General features: G+C 38.8%; 1 protein-coding gene across 4 annotated transcripts in view; it reads left to right on the top strand.

The window, feature by feature from the left end:
• Positions 1–3,307: 3,307 nt before the first annotated feature.
• The window catches only part of LOC109910807 (FA complementation group A), an 87,732-nt gene continuing 76,053 nt past the window's right edge, over positions 3,308–14,986 (top strand). For 3 of the 4 annotated variants that reach the window (XM_048605657.1, XM_048605656.1, XM_048605659.1), the window contains exons 1-7: positions 3,308–3,427; positions 3,743–3,819; positions 6,202–6,356; positions 6,449–6,542; positions 7,732–7,874; positions 9,671–9,766; positions 14,053–14,126. In XM_048605657.1, coding sequence (XP_048461614.1) covers positions 3,744–3,819; positions 6,202–6,356; positions 6,449–6,542; positions 7,732–7,874; positions 9,671–9,766; positions 14,053–14,126 — 638 coding nt within the window. In that variant the 5' untranslated portion in view covers positions 3,308–3,427; position 3,743. The remainder of the gene's footprint in view (positions 3,428–3,742; positions 3,820–6,201; positions 6,357–6,448; positions 6,543–7,731; positions 7,875–9,670; positions 9,767–14,052; positions 14,127–14,986) is intronic. The other variant, XM_048605658.1, reaches the window with a different exon arrangement.

Raw genomic sequence — 14,986 nt, 5'->3', positions numbered from 1 at the left:
AAAAGTGACAAGCAGCTGCAATCAATTCCTCCTTGTAACATGGCTGAGATCAGGAAATTAATGCATTGGTTATTCACTTCATAGTACTAATCAGGATAAATCCAAGGCAACACTGTAATTGCTAAACAGAAAACCGGGTCTATAATTCCAAAACTATAAAACCCGCACAAGGTCAGAGACTGCAACATGAACTTCTTAGTAAGCCACAAGCAAAGTTTCTAAATTGGTACCCGCTCTACCCAAAAAATGCTCACCTTTGTCTCTTGGCGTCTTAACTCCTGAGCCAGGATCTTGGCACCTCCAGATTCAACTCCTCAATGCTCTCCAAGCTAACGTTCCATAAAGTTTAATTTATCTAAACCTCTGCCACCTGTATCCTCTACTACGCTAGATCCCATTCCCCATCACCTCTGTCTTCATGGTCTACACCAGCTTCCAGCCTCCCAGTACCTCAACTTTAAAATACTCCATCATTCACCTTAAACATCATCATGACCTTGCGCAGATTGAGGTTGACATTTCAGAGGGTACGTTCCTCTAATTTTACAGTTATCATGCATGTAAAATAGCAATGGCTATGTAACTTTGCTTACAGAACAATTGTACCATTCTTTCTTAGATTTTGAGAGTTCAGTACCAAGTGTTGCACTGGTCAAGATATCAATGATTCTGAGCTGGGCCCTGTTGAATGCACATCCCATTCTACATTGGAATTCCAGAACATTTCATGTATCCTGAATAATCATGAGTATGTGAAATGCCATCACTTGCTCAAGCTCCAATTTCAGAACTTGGGGAATAGCTGGAGTTACTGGAGAGTTGAGAATCTCCTCAAATGTGTGCTGCAGGACTCCATTACTGTGTAAGCTGCAGGTGGTGAAGGAATAGATGACTGAGGAAGACAAAGCGCAGAATCTCCCAAGAAGATGGCACTCGCAAATCAGTTTCCAGATTCCCTCCCAAAATAATCTGTTTCCAAAACTTACTTTGTTTTCGCATTTTTATTCAAAGAATTTTCATTACTTCCTTTAACCAAAAATAGAACCTTCCATTGTAAATATTTTGCACAGAACAACAATTGAGGTGGTACCTATACACATAAGAGAAGCATGTTAGCTGGTTCCACTCTGAACTTCACATTAACCATGCAGTATAGAAACAATCAGCCCAACTTGCATATATCACCATTTATGCTCCAAACATACTTCCACTAATTCCTCTCCAGCTACATCCATTTATTTCTTTCCTTGTTATTTGCATATAAAGATCACTTTTAAAGGCGTTATTGTTATTCGTCTCATCTATTCCTCTCGGGAGAGGCCATGAGAGTAGAAGTAATATATTAGCATGGATTGAGGATTGATTAACAGGCAGAAGACAGAGTGAACAGGAATAAATGGGCATTTTTGGGATAGCAGGTAATTAGTACCACAAGAATCAGTGGTTGAGCCCAAGCTATTTACAGGTAACTTAGAGAAGGGGACTGAGTGTAATATATCCATGTTTACTGTTAATATAAAGCTATGTGGGCAAGTAATTGTTTGGACAACAAACAAGTTGCAAGGTGATATAGCTTCGTTAAATGATTGGGCAGGAACATGGTAGAAGTCTGGAATTATTCACTTTAGTGAGAAGAATGAGAAGGCAGGATACTTTTTGAAAGATGCGAGATTTCTACCTGTTGGTGATCAGAGGTATCTAGATGTCCTTGTCCTTGAATCACAAAGTTAATATACTGTTATAACAAGCAATTGAGAACCACTTATGAAAGGGCGTTGGACAACAAGAAAAAGTAAGGATTGCTGCAATTATTATTTGCTTTTGCTGAAAGCAGATCTAGAGTACTGTATAAAGTTTGGATCTTTTTACCCTAGAAAAGATATATTTGCCTTAGAGTAGTTTAACAAAACTTCACTAGATTGATTCCTAAGATGCAAAAGCTGACATATGAGAGACAATTGAGCAGAATGAGTATATATATTCTCCAGGGTTTAGAAGATGGGAGATAATCTCCTAAGAATATTAACAATTGTGGCAGCATATATGGTGAAAGGATGTTTGGAAGATTTCCTTTGGATCGAGTGCCATTTAGAAATAATGAGGAAAAATTGTCATGAATTATTGGAATTCTCTGTACCAGAAGGTGATGTTCAGTAAATATGTGTATTAAAAACTAAGCTCCGTAGATTTTTGGGCACAATGGCATTAAGGACTTGGGGATCAGGCAAGAATGTATAGTTGGCATAGTATGGTCAAGGCTGAACTTCTAAATGCTATAGCTGGCTTGATGGCTCTAAATCCTTCACCTATTACTACACTTTAATCTCATTGGACCACTTATTTGATTCTCCCTAATTCCATGACAAACAGAAACATTAGTTTTGTTTCTGTCTGATCAAGATCTTTAACATTGTTTTCAAAGACATGAGGCTCTTGTGTATCTTCTAGAGCAGAGTTTGAGCCTGTTCCACCTTTTTGAATAGTTAAGCTCTGTTTCAGTATTATTCTCATAATTAAGTTTTCACACTCTTCAATATCTCTACCTTGTTTTAGTAATTTTGAGTCTGAGCTTTGCATAGCACTCTCAACGTGGATTGACCAAGGCTGTAAAATGCAAGATTAACATGACTCTTCTACTTTTCAATTCTATCCCCTCAAATTAATGACCCCACCTGTTGACTGATTTTAATAGTCTTTTAGTAGATGATTGTTTCATTAGAGATGTGTTAGTGTTTCTGGGTCTGTCAACTTGTAAACAATGAAAGTCGGAAAAGCTGAGCAAGATACAGCAAGTTTTTTTTAATGTTTCTCTTGATTCACCTACATCAACTACGGATTCTAGACTTCGTTATTTGTATGACCATTCAGCATGTTCTCACCCTCCAGCATGTACATAAGTACTTTCAATTATTGAACATATTTTCCATGATTAATATTCTTAATAGTATTTTCTGTTGTTGGATAAAATCAGAGTAAAGAACAACTGAAGTAGCAATTATATTTAAGTAAACTAAAATTCAACTCACTTGCTCTATGTTTTCTGTTCATTTTAAGTTGCTTTCTAAAGCCTACGATTTGGCAGAAAAATAAGAAATTTATAGCTCATGTCACCTTGTCAAAAGAATTACAGGATTGGAAACTAGTTGAACATGTAGACTACTGTGTAAAGTTTAGGTTTAGCACATCAGTTTGGCCCGGGAGAGCTGTCAATCAACACTTACCCACCAATGGATAGCAACTTCCGGAAAACAATCCACCAATGGTGTCGCAGCGCGGGACAGCAGGAGGACGGAAGTGATCAGGAAAAGAAAGATACCGAAACACAACCGGAGAAGGGAAGGAGCTTGGAGTGGCAGGGCTGTTACTTTTTAATGGACTGCAGTAATAGGCAGCTTGTTCATGAAAGCATTTTTGCAAAATAAAAAAAGTAAGTTCATTAATGCATTAAATATTCATGCAGACTCAGTAGTGAGTTAAATAGTTGACACAGCATGCGATTACTAGAATTGCAGAAAATTATCGGGGCTCGTAATTCAAACCACAGGAGTAGGACCAATAACAGTAGAGTGAATTAATGCTTGTTATTCCCGTTGTTGTATCTGTGCCAGTGTTAATACTATTTGTAATTAAAGCTAAAGTATGATTTAATGTAGATGTGAACCAGTTAGAAAGTGGGTGTCAGCTTAGGCTTTGCTTATTTGCTCTCCCATGAATGTGACAGTGCTGTTTGTGTAACGTGCAGAATGTCCAGTATTGCCTCCGGGTATCTATCCTGTTCTACTGATGTGACTCAGAAGAAGACACTCCCACAATTGTTGGGTGAGTTTGCATTGCTTCATAACCCACATAGCTCTTTTATTTTAATACTTAGGATGAAATGGACATTATTTTTAAACATTGCCTCTTCGTGGATCACGTCAATTTAGTTAAATCCGTTTAGGATCTAAAGTAGAATGTACTGATCAGCTGATAATTAGTATAACATTGTGTTTGACAACATACAAAATAAGCTAAGAATCTTCCAAAAAAGTGTATGCAGTTGAGTAAATCACTGGTTGTATGTCATATAGTCTAAGAAGTGTAAGATATCACGCAACAAGGGGAAAAAAATCAGTTAGATGCTTTTGGAACAGGTAAAATTTAGCAGAAAGGGATATGGGTCTGACATGGGATTTATCGGTTTAAAATGTCATCTTTCTTTGAGGTAGTGGTACACAAAGCACACAGCCTAATTACATCTTTGGATCTGCCATCTTCAAGTGTGAAGCTTTCTTGCGAAAGCTGTACAGTACTTTGGCCAGAAAATACCTTGCGTCAGTGTTTAGTTTTGGTTACTAAGCAATAATGGAAACTTTTAAACTAAAATATATAAACAGAATAGATTAGAGAAGGAGCTCAGTATAGAGTGGATAAACTAGGACTCCTACATCAAAAAGAAACAATTTAAAGTGTAGCCTGTTTAAAACTGAGATGAAGAGGATTTTCTTCTCTTGGAAAGGAATGAAGTTATGGAAATCTTTTCTGCAGAGTGCTGTAGAGGCTAGGTCATTAAGTCATTCAAAGCTGAGATAGATATTTAATCACCAAGGGGATCAAGTGTTTTTGAGAAAAAGACAGGAAAATGGAGTTGAGGATTATCAGATTGGCCATGACCCAATTGAATGGCAGAACAGGCTCAATGGGCCAATTGGCCTATTTTTGCTTCCACACTTTTTTAAGGCATTGTGGTCTAACTGTAATTAGACTGTACAGGCCATCCCTGAGTTGTGAGCAGGTTCGCAAGTGCAACACGATGCCGGACAATACAAAGGAGCTATTCATAAATATAGGAGATGCTTGTATGTTGGGTGTTTAAAATTACACCCCTTTATGTGATTGCATTCATAAGTTAGAAGTCATAAATTGGACCCCCCCCTCGCTGCACAGTAGATATTGGAGGTACAAAGGAGCTAAATCTAAAACATTTGTTCAAGATATGCTACAATATAGATGTGAAAGGAAATTTTAGACAGATATCAGCAACAATATTTTTGCAGAATGAGCAATAACACTTGGAATGGTTTTCCTGTTGAAATTATAGTGTTGGGAACAGCAGTCGCTTCCATAGGAATCTTCAAGGTTGGATGAGCGAAGTTGGTTAAGAGCCTTCAATTTCGATTTGTCTTGTGATTTGTCCTTCATTTTTCAATTAGTCAGAGGCAGAATTGAGCTTAGCAAATCATAAAAATTAAAGCAGAAAAATATCCATTTTGCCTATTATTGTTGTACGACCAAAGAGAGTTATCTGGCCTAATCCCACTATAGTCTGCAGTGCTTCATGGTCACATCCAAATGTTTTTTAAATGTGCTGAAGATTTCTGTTTCGAACACCCTTTCCAAGCACAGAGTTCCAGACCCCCATGATTTCTGAGTGAAAAATAAACTCTCCACACTGTGCTGTAATTCTTCTGTCACTGGTTTTAAATCTATATCTGGTATTGACCTCTCTGTTAATGGAAATAGGTCTTTCCTAACTGAACTTTCACATCCAGTGAAGCTGTTGAAATTTAGTTCATAACTAAATTTATAGTGGTGTAGTTATTTGGTTAGGCAAATTCAGAATGTGGAAATGCCTGCCTTGAAATTGCATGCTGGGTGATGCCAAAGTTTTTAGTGCAGAAATATACATAACTTAATAAAAATTCTTCATTTATAATGGTGAAATATGTTGAGTCATGTTACAAGGATTTTGTCAATTTGATCTCTATGTGGACAAAACATTACATCACACTCTTTAAAACCATAACCTAAACTGCGAATACCAATGTACAAATAACTTTTTTACCTAAGACAACAGTTGAAATAAATTGCGTGAAGTTTGGAAGTTCAGTACTGATCATGTAAACAATCAGAAATTGATAACTGCATATGATTATTTTCTAACTTCTGTCTTTTGACAAGCCATTTTTTTCGTGGTTGTATATATAGTTTCTAGAAGTATCTGAATAGGATTGGTTTGTGGAATAGTTATCTGAATAATGAGGGGATGGGTCCAAATATGGCCATTACCCTTGGATTGTTCGAGAATGAAGGGAACAGAGGAAAATTAATTATGGTGTAATTTCGTTTTGTTCAGTTTTTTTTGATTGCTTTAGATATCATTATTTTCATTTGTTGATGTATAGCAATTAAGCAAATTCACAATAACTTTAATTTCTTCAGGTACAAGACTGCAAAGACGGAGACAGAGATGCCCTTCAGAACCTCAACTGAAAGAGACTGTGATTCAGTTTCTGAGGCACCATCAGAACCTTGGTGACCTACTGCTAGAGGTAATAGAGTTGGTAAATCCTAACTCAGCTCTTATCTGCAGGAATGTGAGCAATTTTAGTTCTTCACATGGGAAAAGTCAATTTCTTGCAACAAGAGCAGAGATTTTAGTTATAAATAACAAACTTTTTTTTTCTAGGTAAATGGATCAATGAGTAAATGTTTATCTCGTTATGGTAAAGTTAATCCTGAGCATCAAATTGCCAATTCTGCTGGTAAAGGCGCTTTTGTAGGTATGTTTATTACACAATTGCTTCTGGAATTTTGCCATTATAAGTTTGTATTTGTAATTTCAGTCAACATTTTTCCATTGACTGGTTTCATTCTTTCATGAAACCAGTCAATAGGTTGTACAGACAGCCATTGGTTGGCAAATACTGGTCAAATGCTCATAAAATTTTTTACAGAAAATACCGCCTGATATCTACTTGAATTATGCTGATTTGAAGTTTTTCATGAAGTTTACTAAACTGTAAATACACGTAGTACAGACAAATAATGCTGAGATTGTTGGAATTCACATCCCAGATTAATACACAAGGAAGAAGTCGGTACTAACAATTTAAGGACACTAAATCATGCCATAGAAATTCTAAACCATAATGTGACTGTTAGCCAAATGCTTCCCACTGCAATTAAACTATGAATCCTGCAGTGTGGAATGCTGACCTGTCATTGTATGACACTGTTTTGAATAGCTCAGCTTAGACCAAAAATAAGCTGGGGGGAAACCTAGCGAAGAATCTCATCTTGAGCCAGAATTTAAAACTAGGCCTCCCTGTCCAGCATGTTATGTATTAATTGTTTTTCCCACTTGTTTGCAGCACATGTTAATTGAGCCATAGTTCAGATGTACTGTGCATGTAATAATAAAAATAGTCATAGTTAGAAAACCACACCGGAGTGAGGAAAAATAAATTGCCTAAGTAAGAGTGAGAAAACTTAAAATTAAAACTTTAGTCCATTTATATTCTAGTGTTAGAATGATGGATTCTGTTTTATGTTATATAGTGTTATTTGATATACATGAAATTTCAGCGAAAAAGTGTGACGACTCCAGTCAGCTAGTTGTATTTAATGCCCAGTACTGAATGAAGCAGGAATTAAACCCAATATGTTCATTGGTGCACTTTGTCACTGAGCATTTACCTTCAGTTCATGTTGATGACATCCTTGCATGATCCAGCTTAAATGTGAGTCTTGATTTGTGGGCAAGTGATGGACCCTTAGTTGCCCTTTGAAATAGTTGAACAAGTCAGTCTATTGTAACCAAGAGGGCAGCTCATCACCACCTTTTCAAAGATAATTTGGGATGGATAACAAATGCTGTTGTTACCAGTAAGAGACACTCCATTTATTATTTTTTAATTTTGCAACAATTTTTCCAATGCAATTAACCAAACCAGAATGTTTCTTTCCCAGCCTCTGTTCTACAAGAGCAGGCTTTGCAGATGGACCTGCCTGTTGGACTTTTGGCTGCCAGGGCATCCATGGAGAAAATTCAACAGATTATGCAACAGGGGACTATGCCTAAACGCGCTGTTGTATTGGATTCTGGTCAACGTGTAGGTGAATTTCTTTAGATCAGATCTATAGAATGTACAAATTGGGGGACGACATTTATAGCAGAAGTGAAAAAATATTCTGAACTATGGGCAGTTGCCAAGTGGTGGCAAGAATTTGCCGTACTGTGAAACAGTACAGCATGGGAACAGGTCCTTCGGCCCACCATGTCTGTGCTGACAATGTTGCCATTCCAAACTAATCCCGTCTGCCTGTACATGCTCCATATCCCTGTGTTCCCTGCCTGTCCATACTCCTGTCTAAATGCCACTTAACTATTCCTGCTTCTACCATCTTGTTATTTATATGCCTCAGTTTGATGGGGTGGTTGGCATCACATCCGGTTCTGTTTTTCAGTGGTTTGTATATCGTTTGTATAGTGTTTGTTGGTAGAGTTCTAGTTGGAATGGCCAAGCCTCTAGGAGTTTCTTGTTTGGCTTGTGCGATTATGGATGTGTTGGCCCAGTTGAATTTGTGTCCTTCTTTGACGGTGTGTATTGAGACCAGTGAGAATTGGTCGTGTCTCTTGGTAGCTAGTTGGTGTTCATGTATCCTTATTGTCAGTTTTCTTCCAGTTTGGCCTATGTAATGTTTATCACAGTCCTTGCATGGTATTTTGTATATTATGATAGATTTATTGGATGTGGGTATGGGGTCCTTTATCTTTGTCAGTAGCCGTCGCAGGGTGGTTGTTTGTTTGTGAGCTACTCTGATACCTAGGGGTCTGAGTAGTCTTGTGGTCTCGTCTCTGATATGTCCCTGATGTACAGTAGGGTGACTTACTTGGCTTAACTCCTACCTTCCTCTCAATCACTGCACATGCTGACCTACTGCTTTGATTCCCACCTGCCAACCACAGACACTCCTGAGTGGCACAAGCAAATCTCTCTGTAATATCACAGAATCTGTGGAACAAGATTCAGGAGGAAGTGATATGAAATATTTAAGTTTCTGTTGAAAATAGTAAGAAAGGAAGAATGTTTAGATTCTTGCCTTTTTGGTTAAGGTGAGTTTGGGTGCTGTTCCATTGCTTAAATTCCCGACTCACATTGTCCTCTGTCTTGAGAACACATGTTGTAATTGCAAAAAGCTAGATGGGATAAATGGCATTGTTAATTAGCACAGCTTTTTCAAGTCAGTGTCCTGATTTTGACTCCAACTCTGGGGGAATGGAAGTGTTTCAAAAACATGCTTGTCATTTGTTCTATGTTTAGTGAGTTTAAGCAGTCACAGGTTTTGTTTACTTCCTCAATATAAAACTGCATTGATTTGGTAATATTTGGAAAGCTTGATCAAGAAGGGACAGGCTGACTGCTGCAGGATATGGAAATAAAACATTGGTATAAGTGGGAACTATGGCATTACTTTTGATTTGGAGTAGAAGGAACATAACTTTGCAACTGCATTTGAGTTGATTATCTAAAATAGACAAGTGCTTTATTTCTCCACGCTAATGTCTCTTGTCTTGAGTACAGAAATACATCAAAATATTTAATGGGAGCTTGGTCTGTGTGTGTGAGTAAAGTATGCAATCATTTTTACTAGTTTCGAATATTAACTCTGGAATATTTGGAATGGTGACAATCAAGACAATTTTTATGGATAAAATGGAACACTCATCAGAATGGAAAAAGAAACAGGTTTTGTTTTCAGTTGAAGAAGAAAATAATCTAGATACTGATAATTATCCATAAAACAAAGTAAAGTAGGCATTCTGTAATGGGATAAAAAGGGGAGAATGCTACGTTTTTGGTTCTTTTATATATTATTATTCACCAACACTGACTTCATATTGCAGCGAATGCTTGCCTGTTTACTGCAGAGTATGCAAGAACTGTTGTCCTCCAACATGCTTAGCCGACTGCAATTCATTGAAGAGATTTGGAAGGCAAAGGTGAGTAAAATATTGAATTGAGCGTAATTTCAATTAAAGCTGTATCTCTATTGGAGGCACATGTCAGTGGTGAACCTGAAATAAATTCATGAGACTGCAAGAGAAACAATCTAAGTTCTTTAAAAAATTTCAAATTTGGCAAATTGAATTTAATCCAGCCTACATTCCACTGTTGTATTCCTGACAGTGACCACTTGGCAGCCTAGAAATTTATAACATATTTCAAGCAGCATTTTATATTTCTAATTTGTAAATTATTCACTGAGTGTAGCGTTATGATTTCTGAAAGGATGGGTAACGCATTAGTGCAAAAGACAGGGCTAAAGCATTTGCAACAGTTTTCAGCCAGAAGTGCCAAGTAGTTGATCCATTTCAGCCTCCTGCAGAGGTCCCTAGCATCACAGGTACCAGTTGTCAGCCAAATTGATTTACTCTATGTGAAGGTTGGAAGTGCTGGATGCTGCAAAGGTTTTGAGCCCTGACAACATTCTGGCTATATTACTGAACGCTTGAGCTCCAGAAATTGCCATTCCCCTAACCACGCTGTTTCAGTTACAACACTGGTGTCTACCCGACAATGTGGGGTAAATGCTCAGATATGTCCTATAGACAAAAAGCAGGACAAATCCAACCTGGCCAATTACCTCCCTATCAATCATTTCTTGATTATTAGGAAAGTGACATTAATAGTGCTATCAGGCAGCACCTGCTCAGCAATAAGCTGCTCAGTGACACCCAGTTTGGGTTCTGCCAGGGCCACTCAGCTCCTGACCACATGACAGCTTAGTTCAAACATGGACAAAAGGGCTGAATTCCACAAGTTCAGAGTTCCACAGACTCGGGGCTTGTACCTCTGGAATGGAAAGTTGTTAAAGTCACTCTATTGTTTAAGAAGGGTGACAGAGGGAAACCAGGGAATTACAGACCAGTTAGCCTGACACCTGTGGTGGGTTCAAAACAGTGGATGTCTAATGAGATGTGGGGCTTCAAGTGCAAAGCTCTTTAAAATACCATGAACAGGTGCAGAAAATAGACAGTGTAATGGAATACTTGCTATCAGAAATAAAGGGCTGGAGTACAAGGATGCAGACATCATGCTGCAGTTATATAAAACCCTGGTTAACCTGCTATAGGAAGGATGTTGTGAAACTTGAAAGGGTTCAAAAGAGACTTACAAGGATGTTGCCAGGGTTGGAGAGTTTGATCTATATTGAGAGGCTGAATAGACTTGGGCTATTTTCCCTGGAGCGTCGGAGGCTGAGGGGTGACTTTATAGAGGTTTATAAAATCATGAGGGGGTTGGATAGGGTAAATAGACAAGGTCTTTTCCCTGGGTTTGGGGGAGTCCAAAACTAGAGGGTTTAGGTTTAGGGTGAGAGGGAAAAGATTTAAAAGGGATCTAAGGGGCAACTTTTTCATGCAGAGGGTGGTACGAGTATGGAATGAGCTGCCAGAGGAAGTGGTGGAGGCTAGTACAATTACAACATTTAAAAGGCATCTTTCTGAATAAGAAGGGTTTAGAGGGATATGGGCCAAATGCTAGTAAATGGGATGAGATTTATTAAGGACATCTGGTTGGCGTGGACGAGTTGGACTGAAGGATCTGTTGCCATGCTGTAAAGCTCTATGACTCCACTTAGAGTACAATGAGCAGATCTGGGCACCACATCTTGGGAAGAATGTTTTGGCCCTGAAGGGAGTTCAGTGCAGGTTTACAAGGGTGATACCTGGACTTCTGGGGTTATATCATAAGAGAGATTAGACAAATTAGGCCTGTGTTCTCCAAAATTTAGAAGGATAAGGGGTAGTTGGGGTCTTCAGGATAATAACAGGGAAAGTCAGGGTAGACAAAGATAAACTATTTCCACTAGGTGAAGATTCTAGAACCAGGAATTATAGTCTGAGAGTTAGTCAGGCCATTCAGCAGAGTTGTTAGGAAGCATTTCTACATGTAAAACATAGGAGGTTTGGAAATCCCTTCCTCAAATGATGGCCGATGCTAATTCAGTTGTTAAATTTAAATCCAAGAGAGACAAATTTTTATTGAGGAAGGTATCAAGGGATATGGCCTGAGGCAGGGTATATGGAGTTAGGTCACAGATTAGCCATTATGGATTGGTGGAACAGGCTCGAGAGGCTGAATGGCCTACTCCTTTGCCTATGATCTCGTATTCCCAGATAAGGTGAGAGTGACAGTCCTTGACATCAAGGCCACATCGATCAAGTATGGCATCAAGGAGCCCGAGCAAAACTGGAATCAATGGGAATCGGGGGCAAACTCTCTGGTTGGAATCATAACGTGGCACATAGGAAGGTGGTTGTGGTTGTTGGAGGTCAGTCATCTCAACTCCAAGACATCTCTGCAGGAGTTCCTCAGAGTAATGTCATAGGCCCAACCATCTTCAGCTGCTTCATCAATGACCTTCCCCCCCATCATAAGGTCAGAAATGGGGTGTTTGTCGATGATGACACAACGTTCAGCACCATTCCTGACTCCTCAGATACTGAAGCAGTCCATGTTCAAATGCAACAAGATTTGGACAAGTGGCAAGTAACATCGTGCCACACAAATGCCAGGCAATGACCGTCTCCAACAAGAGACAATCTAACCATTGCCCCTTGATATTCCATGGTTTTACCATCACTGAATCTCCCACTATCAACATCAAGAGGGGTCCCATTGACCAGAAACTCAACTGGACTTGCCATAAAAATACAGTAGCTACAAGAATAGGTCAGAGGCTGGGAATATTTGACAAGTAATACACTTCCTTACTTCCTATAAACTGTCCACCATTGACAAGGCATAAATCAGGAGTAATGAATACTCCCCACTTGCCTGGATGAGTGCAGCTCCAACAATGCTTAAGAAGCTTGACACCATTGAACAAAGCAGCTCACTTAATTGGCACCACACTGAGCAAGTATCCACTCCCTCCACCACCGACACTCAGTAGCAGCAGTATATACTATCTACAAAATTCACTACAGAAATTCACCAAAGATCCTCAGATAGCACTTTCCAAACCTATGACCACTTCCTTCAAGAAGGACAGGGGCAACACATACATGGGAGCACCACTACCTATGGGTTCTCTTCCAAGCCACTCACCATCCTGACTTGGAAATTCATCACTGTTCCTTCAGTGTCGCTGGCCAAGATCCTGGAATCCCATCCCTATGTGCATTGTGAATCAAGCTATAGCATGTTAAGTGCAGAGGTTCAAGAAGGCAGCTCACTACCACTTTATCAAGGTCAACATGGGACAGGCATATCCTGGCCAGCCAGCAACACACATGTCTCAAGAGTTGAATATATATATTTTAAAATGTTGCTTTTGTGTGATTTTACTTTAATGTCAAAGAATTTTATATAATGTAGGCTTGTCAAATTTCTGAAATACTCTTTTAAAAACGAGGGATTCTGCGGTTCACCTAAAACATTACAATTTTTTAGACTGAAAGATATTTATAGCATGTTCCTTGCCTGCTGAATTCATTCTATATTCAAACTTTTCAAAAGGTGTCCCTGGGAGAAAAATCTGCAGACTAGCAATATTTATGTGACTGAGAATCATAATTCCGGAGATAGATAGCTGGTGATAGCACAAGCTGCAAAACCAACAACTGTAGCAATGAACAGCTGGAATAAATATCTCTATGATTTAAATACGATATAATTATGCAATATTTTTGTGCCTGGTTAGCATGAGATGAGGTGCTGTTGAGCTGATCAGTCATGTGACTTTTTTTTAGCAGTTTTGTATTTATGCCTCACTATATGCTAGTCAACACTTTTAACTAACCTGTTCAGTCATGTTATGACAGATCTCTGGGGTAGGTGGGACTTGAATCCAGATCTCCTGGCTCAGAGGTTGGAACTCTATCACTGTACCACAAGAGCTTCTCTTCCTTCATGTTGTAACTTGATGTTAATTTTAAAAAATGGACTAAACTTAATGTGTCCTACCAATTGTAATATATTACCTATTGTACTGGTACATTCCAATTATGAGATCCATGTTAATTATCCACTCCACGTTAATTTGCTTAAAAAAAAGTTAGATTTTCAAAATTTTACTGCTTGTGCTAATTTGTCAGCGGGTATAATTCTATTCAATGTAGAGCATTCCTTTACCTTGTCTTCAATGTATTATTTATTTCCTGATACTGATTTATGCTGTAGTTGATGGTCTACCTAGTATTGTATACATGCTATGTTCTCATAGGGCCTGTATTCCCATGGCTGTTGCTGATAGGGATATTATCATTTTTCTTTGACGTAGGAATTACCCACTTTGGAAATTGTTTGGCGTTTGCACAAGGAAGGCATTGTGAGCCTTGAAGAACTGTTGGCAAGGTACGTCCATGACAGAAATAAGCAGAATTCTGTATTCTATTATCAATGATTGGTAGTGTGGTGGCAACTTTGCTAAGTGTCTGGTTGCCTTGTGAAGTCATGTAGACAGTTTTCAGTTGGGGCTGCAGAAATAACTTGAATTGCCAGACAGAGTGGAGCAAAGAACACGAGTGTAATGGATGATTGTGCTATTCCAAATATCTCCCTTTGTATCTGATATTTCCTTCTTACTTATCTGAATTCAAAGTACTCAGAGCAACTATATTTTATACTGGCTGCTGATATAACTTTGTTGGTAGTTGTTCTATTCTACAATCCTAATACTTTATTAATATCGGTATGGTAGTTGATAAATTGTTTTTATTGCCATTCAGCTTTATAAAATTAAGTTTTATAATAACATAATTTGCAATATTTTTGCCTGCATATTGGTTATAAAATATAAAACTTTGACACACTAGAGGATTTATCACCTCTTTTATAACATGTTATGACTTCTTCATACATGGCTTGAAAAAAAGTGCTCATAGAGATAATAAGGTGTAGAGCTGGATGAACACAGCAGGCCAAGCAGCATCGGAGGAGCAGGAAATCTGACGTTTCGGGTCTAGACCCTTCTTCAGAAACGGCGGAGGGGAAGGGGATTCTGAAATAAATAGGGAGAGAGGGGGAGGCGGATAGAAGAGGGATAAAGGAGAAGATAGGTGGAGAGGAGACAGACAGGTCAAAGAGGCGGGGTTGGAGCAGTAAAGGTGAGGGTAGGTGGGGAGTTAGGGAGGGCATAGGTCAGTCCAGGGAGGACAGACGGGTCAAGGGGGTGGGATGAGGCTGGTAGGTAGGAGATGGGGGTGGGGCTTGAG

Source organism: Rhincodon typus, chromosome 15 (assembly GCF_021869965.1).
Source record: "Rhincodon typus isolate 14 chromosome 15, sRhiTyp1.1, whole genome shotgun sequence".
Lineage (NCBI taxonomy): Eukaryota > Metazoa > Chordata > Chondrichthyes > Orectolobiformes > Rhincodontidae > Rhincodon > Rhincodon typus.
The sequence above is the reverse complement of the archived record's forward strand: the minus strand, read 5'-3'. Positions and strand labels throughout refer to the sequence as shown.